The sequence below is a fragment of the Brachypodium distachyon genome, chromosome 3, assembly GCF_000005505.3.
Source record: "Brachypodium distachyon strain Bd21 chromosome 3, Brachypodium_distachyon_v3.0, whole genome shotgun sequence".
In the NCBI taxonomy this organism is placed as follows: Eukaryota; Viridiplantae; Streptophyta; class Magnoliopsida; order Poales; family Poaceae; genus Brachypodium; species Brachypodium distachyon.
Window position 1 is genome coordinate 45,384,276 of NC_016133.3, and position 21,074 is coordinate 45,405,349.

Below are 21,074 nucleotides of genomic sequence, written 5' to 3' on the forward strand. Positions count from 1 at the left end.
TTTTCACTTCGGTCACCTCCCCTTCCGTCGGAGCAACTCTTGGCGCTTGTTGTGGCCGGTATAAGGATCACAAATATTTCAAGAATCTAATTTAATCTAACTCGTTCCACCGTCTAATCAATCGATTAGGCATGATCAGAGTCTCTTTGCAACTGATGCATCCGTGGCTGCTATCTCTGAAACCATGGTTGCAGGTACTAGGTGTGTGATTGCCTCCTCATGGCGGCCGCCGGTCACCGTGATCATCTCAGGGGAGCCGCTCGAGGCAACTATCTAAGACTCTAATTACATGTTAAGCGCAAAGAAATCTCTCTTCTATACGAATCTCTTTTCATACATCACATATGTATCAAGCAATAATTGGGCATCCTTTCAATTCATCATCATCTAGAATCAATCTCGATTGTTTTTTCTAATAGAAGATTGTTAATTTGAGGAAGGATCAAGCATGCAAATGATTAACCGTCTGTTAATGGGAAGAACTCGAGAAAAGAATAAAAATTGAAGTGGGGAAAGCAAAAAACAACTTCAATCACCGACGTGATCATTAGTTCCCGGCAATAGGTTCTAAACAAATCGGGCAAGTCTTTACTTTCAATACTTGCATAGCTAACGGCAGATTTGGTCCATGTATTCCACTACGTAATGGTCTAATGTTGCATGATTACGATTATACCCCTCAAAACTTGGTACTCCACAATTTTCATTGGTGGTACTCCCTGATTTTGTCGAGGGAGTACAAATTGATCACACCCATTAGATTGAGAGTAATTGATGGACCATATTAATTTAGAGGTACTGTAAAAGAACTCAAATAATAACGGCTGAAAGTGGGCGTTTAAGTGCAAGATTTTCTAAAACTTGGTAGACACGTGCGATTGCAAGCCCAAGGCAGTGAAGCACCCGATGCATGAGTACAAAGATGACCCAGGATTCATAAGATATAACACCATAAATAGCAGGCAACGTCGACAACTACAGATTATGCATACTTAGACCTCCACAATGTGCCAAATGCTAAATTTGCTATTTCATATTATTTGACAGCGTTGCTAAACGTATCATTTCAAATCCAAATCTCTTCATGCATGGGACCCATTGTTAAAACTCATATATAAAATATACTCTCTCTCATTCCTCATCTACTTTCAGCCAACAGGGAGGGAGATGCATGCATAAATATTGTTTTCTATTGTTTGGATGAATTTGGCACCCGGAGCAATTAGGTGATTCGGTTTCATCTTTTCTTAATTTGGCAACCCCTCCACAGTGGCATATGCCAAAAGCTAAATTTCCAATTTGACATACAGTGTGGAGGGCCTTAGTTGCTATATTGGACTAGAAATTGGCTCTAAGAAATAACAGGTATCGGTATATGTTTTAGCAACTATTTGCGTGAGTACCCATATCATTCCGCGGTTTACATCTAGAAACGTTTACGTCTTTTACAAAATTGAAAAGTGATAATTATGAGTAATAGAAAACTACTCAGGTTTCTAGAATAAAAATAAGTTTGAAAACCATAATTCGGCGTCATGAAGCAAGAATAAGGATAGTTTTTTTAGGACTTGTTTTGCAGAAGTTTTTTTTAGGACTACACATAACTTTATCCATGACAGATAGTGCACCGAATCATAGACCCAGTTTTTTTACGAAAGTAACTCTTATAACTAAGAATTACAACAAAATCTCTCAAGGACATCTTTTTCATGGTATCAACATTAAACAGGCAATGAAAGTGTTTACCTGCTAAAAAACATTTGTTATATGCAATACCGTCGAGGCTTCGGCAAAAAGAGTACAACTAGACTAGACCAAGCGGCGGCATCGGCATTCATATCCATACACGAACATGACAACCTTTAAAGGTTTTAAAAAGCCAGTTGAGTCGTCCATCTAAAAAGATGAGAGGTTATGAGCATTGAAAATACTTGGGTCGGGAACGATCCCAAAGATACATGTCGTCGAACCACAAAATTTCATCGTAACGTCAGAGAAGGACTCTAAAACCACAAAAGATCATATCAGCAAAAGCACAATAACGCATTGACAAAAACTCATCAAATGTGTATAAAAGTATGAACGGATATATGAGGACACAAACTCAAAATTCGCAGAAACGAGCTCACCGAACCTGCGGTGAGTAAAACTCTCTGACCCATAGCACCACACATAAGTTACCACACAACAGATGAAGAACCATAATAATTAGATGCGTCTAGGACGATGACGGGCTGCACTCTACATAGAAACCACCCTAGTTGTTATTTTGTTTACGCAGTAAAATACCTATTTATTCATTGGCTAAATGGTTACATCTTGTAAGATATGAGATACAATACTATGAGGGGGATTCTCCAACCAAACAAGCGGAGGAGAGAATCTAGCTAATTGAGCTAACTCATGGGAAACTACATTAGCTTCAGGAGGGCAATGAACAAAGAAGATTTTTAACATAGTCTGCCGGGAGAAAATAGCAATGATCAAACACCGCAGCACCAAGCCCCGCCAATTTTCCACCTTGATTCATGACTTTGATCATCTCCATATTGTAGGAATTTACAATGAGGCGATTTCATCCTGTTGTATTAGCCAATTCCAGTACGAGGCGTAGCGCCATAGCTTCAGCAACCTGGACCATGGGACAGCAGGTAATTTTTCGGTTTGCCGCTGCGATAAACTCACCTTGTGGTTCTGAAGAATACCTCCTATAGCACCATCCAGGGTTTCCTGATCAAGCGAAGCATCAACACAGAGTTTAATCACGTCCAAAGGCGGTTTCTCCCGGCCATGCCTTCTTTTCTTTCTTTTTTTACAATTCCCAGCCACGCGTTCTTTACTCTTTTTTAATAACGATCTGGCTTTATTTCATAAAAAAAAGTACACTAGATCGATACAATTGAGAAGAACAAAAATAACAAAGATCCTCGATAAAACTAAAAGCTTCGTCACGGTTTTCTGAAATAAACAACGCTAGATCTATCCATCTCATCTTGATATTCCTCAAGGTATTCGATGATGAAATTACGTAACACCATCCATGTATAAGCTGGACTAACATTTTTTACCTGAACTTCTCCGTGTCGCCTTGGTCGAATCGGCGAGTTGGTGTTGTCGACGATTTACCTTAATGTTGATTGCGTTGTAGCTTGCAGGCTGATAATGACGTACGCCCCTTCTCATACATATTGGCACAGCAAGACCAAGATTCCGCTAAGCAAAAGCCCAGCAGTGGAAGGCCAATTTCAGCCCAGGTTCAGTTAAAGAAAAATCTAGCCCTGTCGGCCTGTCCAAGTCCAGTTGAGGGGGCAGCGGACACTAAGTATCCCAAAAAGATTAAATATTACTCCCTCCGCCTCATATTAAGTGACTCAAATTTATATAAATATGAACGTATCTATATACTAAAATACGTTTAGATATATCTAACATTTTGGCACTTAATATGGGACGAAGGAAGTGCTGACTATTAAAAATAGATTGTATTTTATATGTTTCTAAGTCATTTAGGATGCTTCGAGCTTTGGGTCTTTGGGGCTGTGTCATTTCAGTCCTTTTAGATGAATCTGAATAGGTCAATGTTTCTACATTTTTTATAATGGATGTATGCATCATGTGATAGAGAGGACCAAAGAAACCTCCTATTTTTCACACACACACAAAATCTGTAAGTCAACAATGACATGGTCCAAGGGCTTTGTCCCCTTGACTTCTCTTGTCCTCCGCAAATAGTGTATCATCTCTCTAAGACTTCTGAAAGTTATGCAACAGTTTATTACAACTGGACATGAATCTGCCACGTTATCATTGTTAACCCAACACACTTATCGTTATTTTTGGAATGGTGGTTCAAGATTAGAAGAGAAAAAATTTAGATGATTAATACACGTTGCTTCTATATGTTCTATGCCAAACAAAATACTATAGTATCATAAAAATTACTCTCTCTGATTCTAAATTCTCGGATGCAGTTAGTTCTAAAGTTACATTGGCAAAAATATGAATCCTTTTTAAACAAGAGAAAATAATCCTCCTACGGCCTTTCCATATCCTATACGTTATTTTAATATTGACATGATCGGTCACATAGGACGTGACAAACTATATGCATCAACCTCGAACAAAATGAAATGTAATGTCAAGAAACAAAAATAGAAAGACAAATCATGATTTGGGTAGTAAAATAGCTCTCCGTGCTACCACTCATTGAAAAATAGTTATACAAATTTGTAGTTTAATAACTTTTGCCTTGCATCTTGCGTCTATATTGGATTTATGTTTATTTATTTAGGATTTTAGCATTCACTATTGTCAAAATTTGTCATGAGTTTTTTGTTCCTCTTCGTGTACCTTCTCACACAGAAAATTTGATCACTTTCTAATATCGCAAACTCTATTCCCACTGGCTAAGGGGGTCATAAAATTTATTAGACTGATATGTAACAACCTTATTTCGGTGCTTTCGTGGAATCTTAACTGAAAAATAAGGACTATAAATTTTAGTTGAATTAATTAAATTTTGGAGGAAAACAAAAAATAAAATAATATCTCAGGAATGAAAATGAAATTAAACAATCGTATAAACCCTAAAAAATAGTACGGAGTAGATCTATAAGTCATAAAGACCAAACATTAAATTAAACTCGGCATAGCAAGATGCTTTTAACACCCACAAGGTCATCGTTGCATACATAGTACATCCGACCGATTGTGCATGAGTGAAGCGACTAAGTGACAGATCAAGCTTCACCAATAAGCAATTAGGGACTGGGTATCTAGGTGGAACGGGAGTATCTCTCAACAGGGGACTTGCCCTTGCGTTTCTACCAAATTTGCGAGCTTCATCCTCATTGCTTCTTCGTAGGTTGCACCTGACCTGTAATCAGGCTTTGACGAAATTGATGTTCATATAACATGTTATCTAAACTAAACGATAGAACAATCTAGCCTTTAGGTTTGCTACGAACATCATTGGTGGTGGGATGGAAGACATCGCGTCTTACCTCCGAGCACCTTCACCATGTCCAAAAGATACATTGAAATCTGCAGGAGTTGTGACAAACTGAGATGGTGGTCTTCCCAGCCCGTGGCAGTGCAGAAAATGTGGGAGAAGACGACTCAAGAAACAATGGTTTGAGCTAAAAGGCCGCTACAAACGGCGCACAACGCGGGGGGGGGGGGGGGGGGGGTGGGGGGGGTGGTATGCGTCCTCCAAGACCTGCGCAAGAGGAGAGATATAAGCTTCCCTATTTTTGGCGCGCGGCCGCATGATACGTCAACTAGTTTGGTGTGTGGTTAGAAACTAGACGTGGATTGGTTTGGCACTGGACAAGACAACAACGCAATGGGGTGCAGAGCAGAGACGTGTGTGATGCTAACAGGGCCGTATCCGGAATTTGAGGCCCCGTGCGAAATGTAAAATGATGCCCTAAAATTTTATGTTCCACGATAAAAACATACTTCAGCTAATTATATTACTTCCTTGTGCGTATTGTGATCGCGGCAACAACAGGGGGCCGGCAAGGCGACTGCAGGGAAACCTGCGCCCCCTCATCCCTGTGGGCTGTGGCCTTCCCCTGTTGAAGCTGATCGATATTTGCCTAGCCGCCTCAGATGGTGTCTTTTGGATTCTCAGTCGTATGAAGGCATCTGTGCAAGGGGCTAGAAGTACATGTATGTTAATGGCGGGATTAGAAGTGTAATTAAATCAGGAAAATGCTCATTCATGCCATGTTCGGAAGTAGCGTATGGGGGGAATTGAGAGACAAATGAACTACGGATCCCAACCATTCCCGTGGATCACTGTGAGGATGATTTTAAACCCTAACCATGCAGGCTCAAACAATTTACCAAACTACAGCGAGGGCGTATGAATCGGGAGCAGATAAGGTGTGACCACTGTTCTACGGCTGGTTCGCGGCTCGTGAGTCGTGAGGGTGGTGACGCACGGGCACGGCTGTGCAATGCTCAAGGAAGCAAAGTCATCTCGTCTCGTAACCAGAAAAGGCCAAAAAGAAAAAAACGAACAAAGTGAGGAGGATCTGCTCAACCAAACTTTGCTGTTGAACTTGACAGGGCGACCCTGAAGACTCCTCCAATCCAGCAGTCAAAGAGGCAGCAGCGTAACACCCAAGTTACCTCCGCTCCACCAATCCCCAATCCGACACAATCCGCACCGGCCGGCGATGTCGGCGGCGCCCCCGCCGCCCCCTGAATCCGCCGCTGTCGGCGGCGGCGGCGGCAACGACAAGGTCCTCGCCGCCGCACAGCACATCGTCAAGTCCCTGGCCACCTCCAAGAACGCCGCCGACGACATGATCCGCATCCTCTCCGGCTTCGACAACCGCCTCTCCTCCATCACCACTGACCTCTTCCCCTCAGCCGACCTCTCCTCCGCCGACTCTTCCGAGATCTCCTCCGCCGCCGCCTTCGACGCCGCCGAGCAGCTCATCCAGCTCTGGGACGCCACCCCGGAGGCCCTCGTCTTCGAGGCCCCCGAGGACGACGTCGCGCAGTACCTCGGCGCCGTCGACGTCGCCGTGGAGCACCTCGCGCGCGGCGGCTCCGGCGCCGGCCGCGCCGGCGTCGCCGTCCAGCTTGCCATGGCGCGCCTCGAGGAGGAGCTCCGCCACCACATGGTCCGTCACGCCGTGCCGCTGGACCCCACGGGCCTCTGCTTCTCGCTTCGCCGCCTCTCGCTCGGGTCCTTGGAGGACCTCGACACTTCCTCCGAATTCGACGCCGCCACGCCGCACAGCATCGATGGCACGCCGGAGACCGCGCGCGGTGGGCCCCTGGGGAACCCCTTTGACGACCACGTGTTCGACCCCGTGCGCCCCGAGGCCGTCGACGACCTGCGCGCCATCGCTGACCGGATGGCGCGTGCGGGCTACGCCCGCGAGCTCGCAGATGCCTACTGCGGCATCCGGCGCGATCTGCTCGACGAGTACCTCTCCGTGCTGGGAGTCGAGCGCCTCAGCATCGACGAGGTACAGCGGGTGGAGTGGAAGCAGCTCAACGACAAGATGAAGAAGTGGGTGCAAGGGGTTAAGACGGTCGTGCGTGTGCTGCTTGCTGGTGAGCGCCGCCTCTGTGACCAGGTGCTCTCTGTGTCTGACGACCTCAGGGAGGAGTGCTTCCTTGAATCCACCAAAGGTTGTATTATGCAGATTCTTAACTTTGGGGATGCTGTCGCGGTGTGCCCCCGCTCGCCAGAGAAGCTCTCACGGATCCTTGACATGTATGAGGCACTTGCCGAGGTAATCCCTGAAATGAAAGATTTGTGCTTGGGAAGTTCTGGTGATGGTGTAATCAGCGATGTTCAAGCGATTCTTGATAGGCTTGGGGATGCCGTAAGGGGTACCCTTTTTGAGTTTGGGAAGGTTTTGCAGCAGGAATCCTCACGGAGGGCAATGATGGCTGGTGAGATCCACCCGATGACTCGGTATGTCATGAACTATTTGAGGTTGTTAGTCGTCTATAGTGAGACACTTGATGCCCTACTGGATGACGATGGTGATGGTCACACTGCTTTCGGAAAACCTGAGGATGAGGATCATGATCAGGAACACTTAGAAAGCATGACCCCTCTTGGAAGGCGCATTTTGAAGCTGATGTGTTATTTGGAGGCCAATTTGGAGGAGAAATCTAAACTCTATGAAGATGCTGCCCTAGAGTGCATATTTTCCATGAATAATTTGCTCTACATTGTTCAGAAGGCAAAGGATTCCGAGCTTGGTAAGATTTTAGGTGATCACTGGGTAAGAAGGCGCAGTGGGAAGATTCGGCAGTATTCAAAGAGCTACCTAAGGATTTCTTGGATGAAGGCTTTGTCTTTTCTGAGGGATGATGTACACGGGAGCAGCGGTGGGAGCGGCAGTGGCAGTGGTAGTGGTAGTGGCAGTGGGCATTCAAGTTCTAGGATGTCCATCAAGGATAAGTTCAAGAACTTCAACTTGGCCTTTGAGGAAATTTACAAGAACCAGACAATCTGGAAAGTTCCAGATCCTCAGCTCCGGGAAGAGCTGAAGATATCTATATCTGAAAATGTAATTCCAGCATATCGTGCCTTTTTGGGCAGATATGGTAGTCAAGTGGATGGCGGACGAAACTCAGGAAAGTATATAAAATACACCCCAGAGGACTTGGAGAGTCAGCTGTCTGATTTATTTGAAGGTTCACCAGGTTCTGCCAACCACTCTAGGCGAAGGACATAGTTCATAATTGGCAGGATCCAGTTTCAGGTATGTCTCATTAAAGTGGTCTTATATTGTTGAATTGTCATAGATATGACATCTGTTAATGGGTATTTGTTCCTTTAGCAGTCATTACAATACTGTACTACAAGCAATGACCTTTTTTTTGAGAGTATAAGCGATGACCTTTTGTATGTCCACTTTTGCATGATATGCACGAATAAATATTGTACATGGGGGTATCCTCGATATTCGAATAGAGTCAAATGGCTTCAATTCTAGATGTGAGAAATCTTACTTGATCCGCTCGCATGTCAATGATTAAATTTCTAAGATTCTGGTCTCCTTGCAGACTATTTTTGTTAGCTGCAATGTGCCTGGAAACTTTTTTTGAATCTGCAGAATGATTTCAAATCTCTGTCCTGCCTATAACAGAGTAAGTGGGTTTCATTAGACCTCGCATGAGAAAATAAACATAGGTGCTTCATTAGCAGAACTATTGTTCAGCTAGTATAACTGCATAAGGTTGATTTATCTGGACTCTGCCTGTCAATAAGGTTGTTGAGGACTTGCGTTTGGGTATATATTTTTACTTTGTTAGATGCTCAGAATGACACATTTGTTTATCGTTGCAAATTCCATCTATGTTTGTTACTCCAGTTTAACAGTACCTTGCCTTTGTTATGAGTTATGACTGTATCCACGTTATATTGTTGTTCGATATCACACCACCTTCAAATAAGGTCAATTGTTTTACTGACCACACTGTGAAGTTTGAAGATTAGAAACATGAAACAATTTAATGGCCTTACCACATGGGGAAAAGGAAAGTTATTTGTGCCAATTGGAGATTAATCCTTCAAAATATGGATAGCGTGCTTGTTTAAATGAAAGCACGTTGATCTCTAGTATCAAAATCAAACATGTAGAAGGGAGTGAGCCACCACCTGGGTTCAAGTCCTCAAGTATGCAAATTTAGGGTCCTATTTATACTGTAGTGGGTATCCCTTACGGTTATCTTCCAAAAAATAATAATGAAACATCTAGAAGAATTAAGGGGCATCATTTAGATTAGACATGGGCTCAACTATTAGGGATTCGGACACTTCCTCTCAATATCAGTTGAAGATATCAATTATGCCCATCTTGTTATGTGCAATAGTGTCCTCACACGCATTTTGTTGAAATGGTATGGCAACTGCTCACTAGACTCAGATATACTCCAACTTTAGCACTCCCTCACTTTCTCCTTAATGAAGAACCTATTAATCTCAGCATTTTTGGCACTCTTTTCTTGCCGAGGCTACTCTTCAAATACCTCAGGTTCTTGTAGATAACTCCATGTGTCCCAGTTTAGTATCATGCATATATCAACTTAGCACATCGAGTCTTGTGTAGCACAATTATACGTGCAGATGCAATTCCCATCAAAAGGTGAAGCAACAGGAAGACATTGGAGCATACCTGACTCCGATAAGATCGAGACCATACTTCCTTCTAGAGGACTATACCCGAGTAAAGACTACATAGATTTTTCACCTCAAATACCTTACCCTTTCCTTCATGCACCCAGCGTTGTCTCCAGTGATAACAATATCATAAACATAGACTTCCAATGTGGTGATATGGGCGATTCTCCACGCTTGCAAAACACCATTCATTGAGAGTAACCATAATGCAATCTTCAATCTATCAACCATGCAGGAGCTGTAGACCACGCAATATTTTCTTATTTTGCACCCCCTTCGTAGGAAGGGTCTTCATGTATAGTCCTCTTGTAAATCACATCGGAGAAAGACATTCTTCACATCTAGCTGATGTTGAGACCATCCAAAATTAACTGTACAGGAATGCTCTCAATATCCTCATGTTTGGCACCAGTGCAAAGACCTCGTCATAGTATATCAAGTGTGCATTGACTGTATAGCCTTTTGCAGCCAACATTGCATTGTTAATATGTAACAAAAACAACTATGTGCCACGCATATGTAATATGTCTACCTTATCTTCAGAAGTTTGTTTCACTACAAACACCTATTTGCATCTAACTGCCCTCCTGACTGCCAGAAGTGGAACAGATCCGCATCCTGTTCTTGTAAAGTTACTGAGTTCAGGTTTCAGTGGTGGATGAGACCAATTAGGGCTTGATATCACGGAAAAGATATTTGGGGGGACAATTGTGTGTCTGTGCCAAAAAGTCCAGATCCCCCCCATCCTTTGTTTAGACTTTAGAGTGCTAATCCTACGTAAATCCAACTTGATTAAATGTGGGCTCAAACTATAGCAAGAACTCTCCAACAAAACTCAAATTTGGAGATCATAATAGGACAAAGTTGAGAAAATTTGCTTGAGAAATGTAGATCAATTCCTTTCTGTTGTGGGCGTTGTGGTGTGTCTACTGTTGTTCCCCAGATTTTATTTGTATCCTTAATGAAAAAAATGCGTGCTCTACATGGTTCTTAATTTTTTTTAGGATGATAAATAAATGAGTATCTGTAGATATTTTGCTCCAAAGAAGCCTACTTACGAGGGCAATTAAATTGGAGCACTGGATGGTATTGATTAAATGTTTGTAGAATTATGTGAGAAACACTTATGTGAATGAAAGGGAAAAGAAAGAGATTTTTGTCATACAATCTGCATATACTGATGGTACTCGGAGTTCTGAAGAATACTGGTTGAACAACGACATTGATCAGTAATTACCCAAACATCAAACTGGCTTCATAAATAGCTACACATATGCTGTCATTTCGTAATATTTTGAACTTCTGACATTATGTGGTGATGATGCTATTCTATTTCCAAAACTAGACCCAGAACCGTCCAGCACTATCGCATGCAAAAATAAAAGGATGTTAAGGCTGCTTTTCAATTGGTCACTGATTGCTTTCTGCAATTTATGGCAAGATCATTCAGATTTAAGTAAACCTGCCCTGATTATGCTGCCATCACTTGTATATTCTAAAAGCAATTGCATCTTAAAGGACATTCAGTGCATATTGTGCTTCTGTTTTTTTAGGCAACAATTTGAATGAATGTGCTCTTATCAATTGCTACCCACCTTATCAATATGTATTTCTGTTTAACCGATGAAAGAATCCTTTGCTCTTAGTAAAATCTGTGTGCAATCTAATCATTGCACCAAAACTTAACTAGTATAAGCTTGACTTCTCGCATTGTGATACTGTTTTTATTTGCTATAGCTAGCGGTATTTTCTTAGCTGGAGCCTTTTTTTAGCTAACTGTAGCTAGGTTTCTATCAGTAATGTATTATTATCTTTAGTTGATTATTCATGTTCTCTTTATGATTAAGCTTTACCCGTTAATGCTATGCTTTGCCTGAAATTGAAACAAACTGTGTTTTCTGTTCTGGTTTTATTTAGACCTTTGTCCTCTTTCTTTGCAGTTAACCAAAGGAAATGCTGTTTTAATATTAAATTTAGTTCTACATTTGATGTCTTTCAGAAGGCTGCTGAAAGTTTGTAGTTTTATGGAGAAACAAGCCTCTCAGATTATGGTTGAATGCCAAGCAGTTCCATAATTTTCAGTGCCCGGATCACCCAGTAGGACAAGTAGTTAATTGATTTGGTAAATGTTGCTGCTATTCCCTACCAGTATTAGTATTCAGTCAAGCAATGGTAAATTCTTACGTCCCTGCATTAACTCAATTTTGGATATCATAATAGGACAAAATTGAGAAGATTCGCTTGAGAAATGTAGAATGATAAATAAATAAATAAATAAAATAAATGGGTGTAGATATTTCGTTTCAAAGAAGCTTACTTTTCTTCTTTTGAAAAGAAAAGCTTATTACGGCCTAGTAGCATGGTACTGAAACAAGGAAGTAGATTGGACCACTGGATCGGATTGATTAAAGGTTTGCAGAATTATCTGAAGAATGCCTCAGTAAATGCAACAAAAATTAGAAGACATGTCGTCACTGATTGATTTATGCAATTTATGTCCAGATCATTCTGAAACCAATTGCATCTGAAAGGCCGAAAGAGCATGCAGTGCATATTGTACTTCTGTTTAATCGATGAAAGGTACTCGGTTGCTTTTACTAAAATCTGTGTGCAATCTATATTCAGTACACCAAAATTTCGCTAGTGTGAGCTTGACTTCTCGTATTGCGGTACTGTTTTTATTTGTTATATCTAGCAGTATTTGCAGCCTTGTTTGAGCTACCTTTAGCTAGTTTCCCATCGGTAATGTATTGGTAGCTTTAAATGACATAATGTTCTCGGTATGATTAAGCTTTACCTGTTATGATATATATGCTTCACCTAAAATTAAAACAAACTCTATCTTGTGTTCTGATTTTTTTTTTCCACCTTTGTCCTCTTTCTTTGCAATTAACCAGAGGACAATGCTGCTGTAATATTTAATTTAGGTCTGCATTTCATGTCTTTCAGAAGGCTGCTGGAAGTGTGTAGTTTTATGGAGAAACAAGCCTCTCAGTTTATGCTTGAATGCCAGGCAGTTCGACAATTATCAGTGCCTGGATCAGTTCCCAGTAGGGCAATTAGTTAATTGATTTGGTAAGCATTGAGATCCTCTACCACTACCAGTAGTAGTATTCAGTCATGCAATGGTGATTTCTCATGTCCCGACATGACTAGATGAGATGTATATGGCTTCAGTTTTGTTTATGTGGAGAACTCGACATGTGTAAAGAGTGGGAGCACGACAGAACTTGCTGCAGTGGAGATGAGCCTCAGTACGTGTAAATTTCAGAAGCGTAAGATCTTAAATTTTACTTATAGTTACTGTAATACAGAATTGTTGGTCTAGATTATGGGTTGCTGGAAATTGTGCTATCTTTGCCACCAGAACTCCGTGTCTTGGGAACGTGAGATTGCAAATGGAGTGCTCAAATTGCGAGCGTGTACCGATGCTTTTCACTCTTGTAAGAAAAAAGAGTAAAAATGACAGTACATCACAGGCTCGCAGTTATTTTTCTCCAAGTGCGTAGCGTAGGAGGCGAATTCATCAACCTCTGCCCGGCCTTAATCACACGGATTAACTATACCAAAGCATATATAACCATTGCAGTACTGCAGCGATGAGTACGGTAGATGATTGCCCTGCGTGAGTTCAGTTCCTGTCGAGCATCTCGCAGAACCTCTTGAAGGAGTCGAGCTTCTGCAGCTTCATCTGGTCGTGGAACCGCCTGATGAAGACGTCGGCGACGCGGTCGATCTCGTCCTCCAGCCTGAACTCCACGCCGCCCCGCTCCGCCGCGCCGCGCGCCAGCTCGATCACCGACCCCGCCTGCAGCTGCAGCTGCTTCCCGTCCTCCTCGCCGCCTTCCTCCTTCCCCTCTTCCTCGCCGCCTGTGACGACAAGCGGCGAGTCAGGGCAGCTGCCGCCCGTGTCTCCCCGGCCCATGGCGAAGCTCGGCAGGCTGTTGAGCAGCAGGACGGCGGCGGCCCTCCTCCTGTCCTGATCATCCGCCGCGAAGCTCGGCAGGCTCTGCAGCACGGCGGCCTTCTTCTTCCCGCGGGCCGCTACAAGGCCAGCACCATTGTTGTTGTTGTTGTTGCCGTGCTGCTGGGCCTGGGCCTGGGCGGCGCCGGCCACGAGGGCGTGGATCTTGCTGCTGATGGAGCTCATGAGGAGCTTCCTGTTGCGGAGGATGCCCAGGAAGATGAGCCGCGTCCGCACGGCGCTCGTCTTGCTGCGCATCGCCGCGGAGCTCTCCCTCACCGCCGCCACGATGGCCGAGAAGAGCTGCTTCAGGAACCTCGACGCCTTCTTCATCTTTGATCGATCCGACTGTCGCAACTAATGAGAGATTAATCTACAACAACACACTGCCTGTATGAATTGTTTGTGATCTGATTCTTGTTATGTTGCTAGTTGTAGCTAGCTGTGTGCATGCACATGCATGTGTGGAATTGTGTGTTTTGGCATGGAGTTTGGTTCCTAGGGCTCCATGGGTTTATATAGGGGGTGGCCGGCCAGTGAGCTGAGAATGAGATAATTAAGGTGGTTCTCTTATCTTCATGCTTCTTCCAGGAAGCTTCAGCATCACATGCATGGATGGAAAGTTAACATGGTGGTAGCTAGTAGGAATTATGATGGGCACCCAAGAAAGGAGAGGAGAAGCGCTAGGCCTAGCTAGGCACTGGCAGGCAGGGAAAAAAATTAACACCAAAGGTGGTGAGATTAAAGCCAAAATAGCAGCAAAAAAGATGATGTACAGGCAAAGAAAAGCAACAGAAACACCAATGTTTGTTTTGTGCATGGTCCCAAGTGTAGGTTGCATGTCTATTAGCTAGTATATTCTGCTCAATGCGCAACAGTTGTATACATGTTTCCATGGAGAGTTGAGTTTGCATCTTTTGAGGCTATACATATGCCGAAACAATTATCTTGCTCCTGGAGTTGCGAATTGCCAACTGTGCTAGATTTGAGGTTGCCCATTCCCTTTGCTCGTCATTATCGATTCAATACTTTTCTGCTATTCAATGACTGATGATCATGACATATCGTGTGCGAAGTTCATGAAGTTCATGTCTCCCATGAACTTGATTATTCCGCGGCAGGACTTAATCAGATGTCTAGCCAATTATCCATATTTTTTCTTAAAAATGCAAATTTTTATTGATCTCAAAATTATATCAAGCGATGAAACTAAAGAGTTTCGCACCCCGGCTTCTGCGCGGAAACGCAGGCAGCCACTGCTACCGAATTGCAGCTAGCCATCGGTCTTTGCATTGTGTTATGTATGGATTTATCCACTGCTACCGAATTGCAGCAGCCTATAAGTATCTCTAGGTTGGGCAACATCAAGCCATTGAGGTACGTTGAAATTTTACAATGCAATCTTAATTAATTTTCGAGTGGATACCATCTTTGGGCCTTCAATAAGAGAATTATTTCGCCATGATTAAAGTAGTAATAATAAGGCAAATAAAGTAAACACCGTGATCAAATGTACCGCTAATCCGCCATGAATCGATCATAGCTACTCCCTGGAATGATCAATGGCTTGACGCTTTTTCGAGAAGCCTTCGTCGCTAAGGTAAGGTTCACCTTGGCCGCATCTAGCTAGCAACCCCTGCCTTTTGTCCTGCCTGCCTGCCCGCCTTGCCCCTATGGTGATGTGAGTGGCATCTGCATCCTGCGTTCCTGCCTGGGTAGCAGCAGCACGTACACTGCAGTACACTGGACGCAGCTGTTGTTCAGTTCAGGGACCAAACAAACCCTTTTCCCAAAGCTGAAACGTAGGCCAAATCTTCCATCTTCCCCTCTCTCCTTTCCCCTCTTTTACGGGCTGTAAAAATATTGCCACTTGCCATTTCGATGTAGGTAGCAGCGACTGCACAACAGTAGTACTGTGTTTGTTTTTGTGGGTCGCTGCCGTGCGAGAGCTGAGCTTTGCCGACTCGTGACGGCCGGCCGTCCTTGCTTGGGTGCGGATCAGCTGGCCAGTGTGTTGTTCTGATACTTTTCTCTTTTCTGAAGGCTTCTTCCGATAGATGCATTTACATGCAGATCAAGGTTCATTTTACACGTACAGTACATGATTAAGTCGTATGTGTCTTCTCGATGAGCCCCGTGTGCCGTGTGCCGTGTGCGTGAATGTATAGGGAGTTAAATCCATCCAACACATACCCGCAAAAAGAAAAACCATCCACCACAACAGAATTTAATGGTAATCACTTATAATTGATTTTCCAATTCTCGCCGACTCATGTTCGTTCTCTCGAGACAGTAGTTGTGTGCGAGCACATGGGCATTCCAGCTTTCAAATTGAGAAAATTCGCCGTGGCCGTACCTTCATGGGAGGTACCATGCATCTGTACCTCCTCTGTCTCTGCTCTGCTTCATCCATCCATCGTCGCAAGCCTTTTGTGCCCTTGTCTGCATCTCTAATAATCTCCTCGCAACTTAAAGCGTACGTACTCACACAACTAATTAATCAGAAATTATATTCGACAAAAGCCTTCCTCTCTTTTGCTCGTATACATCTTTTCAGCGTCTCTGTCACCACCCTGCACATGAAAGCAAGCAAACGCCCGAAAATTATGCTGTGGGTCGCCGGCGCGCCGCTGTTAGATTCTCGCATTACGTGTTCCTGAAAGTGACAATGTAGCTAAGAGACGGAGGGTGCGCGTCACTTTGTCAACTCCTTTGGTTTTTGGTGGGAGCGGTTTCGTCGTCAGCAGCTAGCTTTCTTCGGTTTAGCAAGCATGGCCATGCGTGATGCGTGACAGCATGCGAGCCGGAACGAGAAATATCTCGTGCGCGCGCCAGCCCGCCCGCGCTGAGGTTCCGAGCATCCGCGGCCGCGGAGCACCGACCAAGGGGCAGATTTGTGAAATTGATGGGTGGTTTTCACGATGATTAACCCAAGTGTTAAAATATTGATTGATGACACAACAGAGCTGCCTCGTCGCCGGTTTGTGTGGAAGAGTGTTTGACACGGCCGATATGTGATTCGTGCTACGTATTCCGTCCTTTATTCGGTGCAAATTTACGAACTTTACATTTGGACCATCAAATTAAATATGTGTGGTTCGGAATTTCGGATAAAAACTGGATTTAGACCGGTTACTTAAACACATTTTTACAAAAAAAAAAACCCTCTGTTATCCTGGTCTTTTTATCTCCCGTTAAGAACACCATTCATCTTCCCACCCAAGCCTAGATGAACCGGTGGCCAGCAGCGACGATCAAATCGGAGGCCGTCGTGTGACCGCGACAAGGCAGTGGCAACGCGGCCACACACGTTGGAGCCGGTAACAATCCCACCTCCCCTGTTGGACCACGTCGGCGGCAGCAAAGCTGGGCCATTCGTTGGCAACGTCGACGGCGCTAGTGCGGGCCCCACTGCTACAAAACAGCGTATCAGTAACGGGCGCAAAACGTCATCAGTGATGTGGGGTATCATCAGTGGCGGGCTCCTAATAGGCCCGACACTGATGTGTGTTTGATGAAGTAAAAAATACGGCCGGGCTCCAGGCCTGCCCCAAACCCACCCTGCCCACAAGCCAAAACCAAATCAGCACCGATCCGGCGGCGGCTGACAAGTCGAGGGCGGCGGATCCAGCGTCCGGTGGGGGCGGGGGCACCCGATCCGGGGGCGGCGGTTCGAGGAAGGCCGGATCCAGCCGCGGGCAAGGTCGTGGGTGGCGGATCCGTCAGCGGCGCCGCTGCACAATTGTCTCGATCTGGATATGGAGAGAAAGAGAGTTACCGAGAGATGGAGAGAGTGAGAGAAAGGGACAGAGAGAGAGGAACCTGCAGAACTCCGGCGAGCTCCTCCTCAACCTAGAGCTCCTCCTCCTCGGCCGGTTACGCTGGTCCCGCAAAGGGTGGCGCTGGAGCTCCTCCTCGGCGTGCAGATCCCCTCCCTCTCCCACGTGCCGCCGCTGCTCCAAGTCCCACGCGCCGACGGTGGTGCTCGAGTGGCCGGGGGCGGGACTCGCGGCCGGCAACAGGGCTCGCGTTCAGGTGAGCGTTGCCGGCGGCGAGGCGAGCGGGGCAGGGGGTCAGGCGGGGCTTTCCATGGTGGCGCTAGGCAGAAGAGAGAAGAGAAGGGAGCAGGGACACGCGGGAGAGAAGAGAGCAGAGGGAGAGTTCGGGCCGGGGAGAGAAGAGACAAAGGGATGGCGGCGGGGATGAGGGAGAGAGGAGGGGTGGGGCTTGGGGAGGGGTTATTATACCACCCTCTCAAACCCTAACAAATACTGGGCCGGCCCAATTAAAGAGCTGGGCATAAACAAGCATTAGTGGCAGGCTTTACTATAAAATCCGTTAGTGATGTGTTTCAAAATTTATTGTTTGGTTTTATGTGCCTTCCAGCTGTATTTTAATAAAAAGTTGTGGACCTCTTTTAGAATGTTGTTTGACATGGCAAGATGCACCTCTTTACAAAAAATGAATAGAAAATCATGAATTACAGCATAGAAATGGTCTTCACCTTGATCATTTGCCTTGAAAGCCATAAACATTAATACCCCACAGTCCATTTTGTGAAGGATTTTTTGGATAATTTTTCAAAATTCAAATTTATCATTTTTCATGCCAACTACACATATAAGGACTTCATGCCAAAGAATGGACTTTTTTTACATTTTCTTAATATTGTTGATTTTCTGCATTTGGAAAATAGAAAATCATTTTTTATAACAAAAATTTTTTAGAACTCTTTGGCAATATTGTTTGTCATGACAAGATGCACCGTTATGCAAAAAATGAATAAATTATCATGAACTATGGCATAAAAATGGACAAAACTTCTGTCATTTGGCATAAAACCATAAACTTCATGTGTGGAAAACAACAAGTTTGTACTACATAGATCATTTTTAAAATGCTAACATATGATATTATTGTTCCATATTGTTAAGCAAGAAAAAAAAACAAGACATTAGCAAAAAGAATCACATTTTTTGATTTTTTATGAATTAGTTATGACTATTTCAATCTTCAAAGATCTTCATGAGTCGTACTGCCACTAATGTGTGTTTGTGTGAATTTTGCTATTTTTCACATTGAACCTTGCGCGCTTGTGACTGATGAAGAGTCATCAGTGACCCGTCACTGACGAGTGGTCATCAGTGTCGGGCGTGGTGACCCGTTATTGATGATGGTCACCAGTGACCGGCGTGAAAGGCTCGTCACTGATGACTCATCACATATGTACTGTTTTGTAGTAGTGTCCACGTGGGGGCGACTGTGGCGGCACCTACCACTGCACTGGACAACGTGGCACCACGGTTGGCGTCGCGGCTGACCAATCGGGGACACGGCCCACTGCCTCGGAGGATGCGGCCCCACGGCGGCGGCACGACCGGCCCATAGCGCTGGAGGACGCGGCGGAGGTCTGACCACGGCCAGCGGCGGAGTTCGATCCATCATGGACGGGGGCGATGGAAGGCTACATCTCTGCGTGACAGCGTCGATCGATTAGCAGAGGAGATGGATCGTTTCCTTTGTTTTTTTTTTAGGAAACAATTGATCTACTGCGATTTTATATTAATGAAACAAAGCAAAGAATATTTACATGATGGATAACAGATTATTATGACACTAAAGCTATTGCTAGTGAAAATCGTTTCCTTTGTTGTGGTTGCCAATGATTAGCGTTAATAGTAGGGGATAAGTGCAGGGGGGTTTGTGAAAACATTTTTAAGTGACTGATCTGGACCTACTTTTAATCCGAACCACACATGCTTGATCTGATTGGCCAGTGTAAAGTTTGCAAGTTATACATCGCCTAAGTTGAGACCGTCTTAATAAAAATGTTGGGATTGCAAAAGTGCATGTTGGCATGAGCGGAGCTGGGTTCCGGCCCACCCAGAAAGAAAATTTTCTTTACCCGATATAATCAAGTTCGGTGTTGGCCCAGACTGTAGCAATTCTGGTCCATGATTTCATCCGTCTCTGAACGAACTAAACCCAGTGTCCAGCCCATTGGCCACAGCAAAGATAACTCACAGCTCTAAAAAAAAAGCCTCGCAGCAATAAAAGAAAAGAAAAACGAACAGTAGTGGGACTAGGTTCTTCCTCTTTTTTTTGGGTCTTATTTCAGTTTTTTCAGTCCTGTCTACACTTGAGAAGAAGAAGAAGAAGAAGAAGAAGAAGAAGAAGAAGAAACAACGATCGAAGGGGAAAACAGAACTTGGCTTGCTAGTTGCTACTGTTCGCCCTGACATTGTCCCTCCTTCCTGGAACTGGAAGCACGTTGCGACAATTTCCTAGCGGTTGCCAGTACCCATCGTTTCATCCAATTGACCAAGATTCGTTTTAACTTCCAGCTAGTTTGCTAGATCGCGATACACCAAAATCTTTCTTGCCCCATGACCAGACTTACGGTTAAGGGGGACACGTCGCCGCCAGAGAAGATGAAGCAAGTACCCCTCGGACTCAGATGGATGGCCAAGTGTTTGTCAAGAAAAGCATACAGTTGTACACTCCATATATACAGAGATCACGTTGCCTTGTCATTGACGGTTCGTGCGTGCGTGCGTGCATGCACGGCCGGTGGGTCATACTATGCAGCCACCCATGCCCGTCGGCTGTCGTCGCGGGGTGCAGACGCACACGCCTTGATCGACCATCCCCAGCCCTGACAGATCCGAACGTTCCATCCAGATCTGCAGACTGCAGCGGCACCACTAATCATGCGTCCACGGTCCCTGATTGATCCGTCTCAAAATACACTCGGATCACGCCACTCACACCAAGTTGATCATCACTAGCTAATTAAGCTGAATCTTGTCCCACCGTCGGCGCAGATGTGATACGAAGCTGCGGCCGACGACGACGTGCCGGCCGGCCGGCCAAATTCGGCACCGTGCCGACCGGGACTCTCGCTGGCGACTTGGGACCCTGCGTGCGTGCGTGCGTGTGATTAGCACGACTCGAGGAGGACCAATGCTCGATGGATGTCTGCTTTGCTTTGCTTTTTATTCATTTGCTTTGCGTTGTGGTTTGCTCTGCTCCGATCGTCTTGAGATCTGAGAGCACATGCTCCCCTCGCCCCTCCGTCTTGTGCCACCCTGTGGGAGAACAAAAGCCTCTCTTGATCTCTTCCCCATGTGCGCCATGGATGGATGGATTGATTCATCTCCTTTTGTTTAATTAGTGACTGAGGATTAACGCTGCTGGTGTCCGGCGGACGGCGGGTGCATTTGTTTTTTTTTCCTTGCATCGAGGTTCGGTTGGCTGCCATGATCTGCTAAGCACGCACAAGGGTACATTATTCTACTACTACTACTACTACTACGGAGTACTAGAGAAACTTTACTCCTAGATTAGGGAGGAGTAGAAGCTGTCCAACAAAATCACCCACGTTCAACGATAAACCGGCAGTACTCCACTAATTAATCTCCAGTGGCCTCGGTTCTGTCCAGATCC

The 21,074-nt window shown here is 44.8% G+C and overlaps 2 protein-coding genes across 18 annotated transcripts; one reads left to right on the forward strand and one right to left on the reverse strand.

The window, feature by feature from the left end:
* Positions 1–5,985: 5,985 nt before the first annotated feature.
* LOC100823695 (exocyst complex component EXO70B1) lies at positions 5,986–13,030 on the forward strand. 17 transcript variants are annotated; one of them, XR_002964870.1, is made up of 4 exons: positions 5,986–8,243; positions 11,605–12,075; positions 12,167–12,244; positions 12,614–13,030. XR_002964870.1 is itself a non-coding variant. In XM_014901128.2 (2 exons), exon 1 carries the CDS (start codon positions 6,186–6,188, stop codon positions 8,214–8,216), a length of 2,031 nt encoding a protein of 676 aa, XP_014756614.1. In that variant the 5' UTR covers positions 5,986–6,185; the 3' UTR covers positions 8,217–8,243; positions 12,617–13,030. The 17 variants fall into 17 exon arrangements, 3 of the variants coding, with proteins under 3 accessions (XP_014756614.1, XP_024316982.1, XP_014756613.1); XR_002964871.1 differs by having other exon boundaries at positions 11,667–12,075; XR_001407041.2 differs by having other exon boundaries at positions 5,987–8,243; positions 11,664–12,075.
* A 33-nt stretch (positions 13,031–13,063) lies between these two features.
* On the reverse strand, positions 13,064–14,193 carry LOC100826669. The gene has a single exon (XM_014901129.2). It carries the CDS (start codon positions 13,959–13,961, stop codon positions 13,296–13,298), a length of 666 nt encoding a protein of 221 aa, XP_014756615.1. The 5' UTR covers positions 13,962–14,193; the 3' UTR covers positions 13,064–13,295.
* Positions 14,194–21,074: the final 6,881 nt, after the last annotated feature.

Bases quoted from the DNA above. Each gene is read 5' to 3' on its own strand.
- LOC100823695 (XM_014901128.2), top strand. From the start codon at position 6,186: ATGTCGGCGGCGCCCCCGCCGCCCCCTGAATCCGCCGCTGTCGGCGGC.
- LOC100826669 (XM_014901129.2), bottom strand. From the start codon at position 13,961: ATGAAGAAGGCGTCGAGGTTCCTGAAGCAGCTCTTCTCGGCCATCGTG.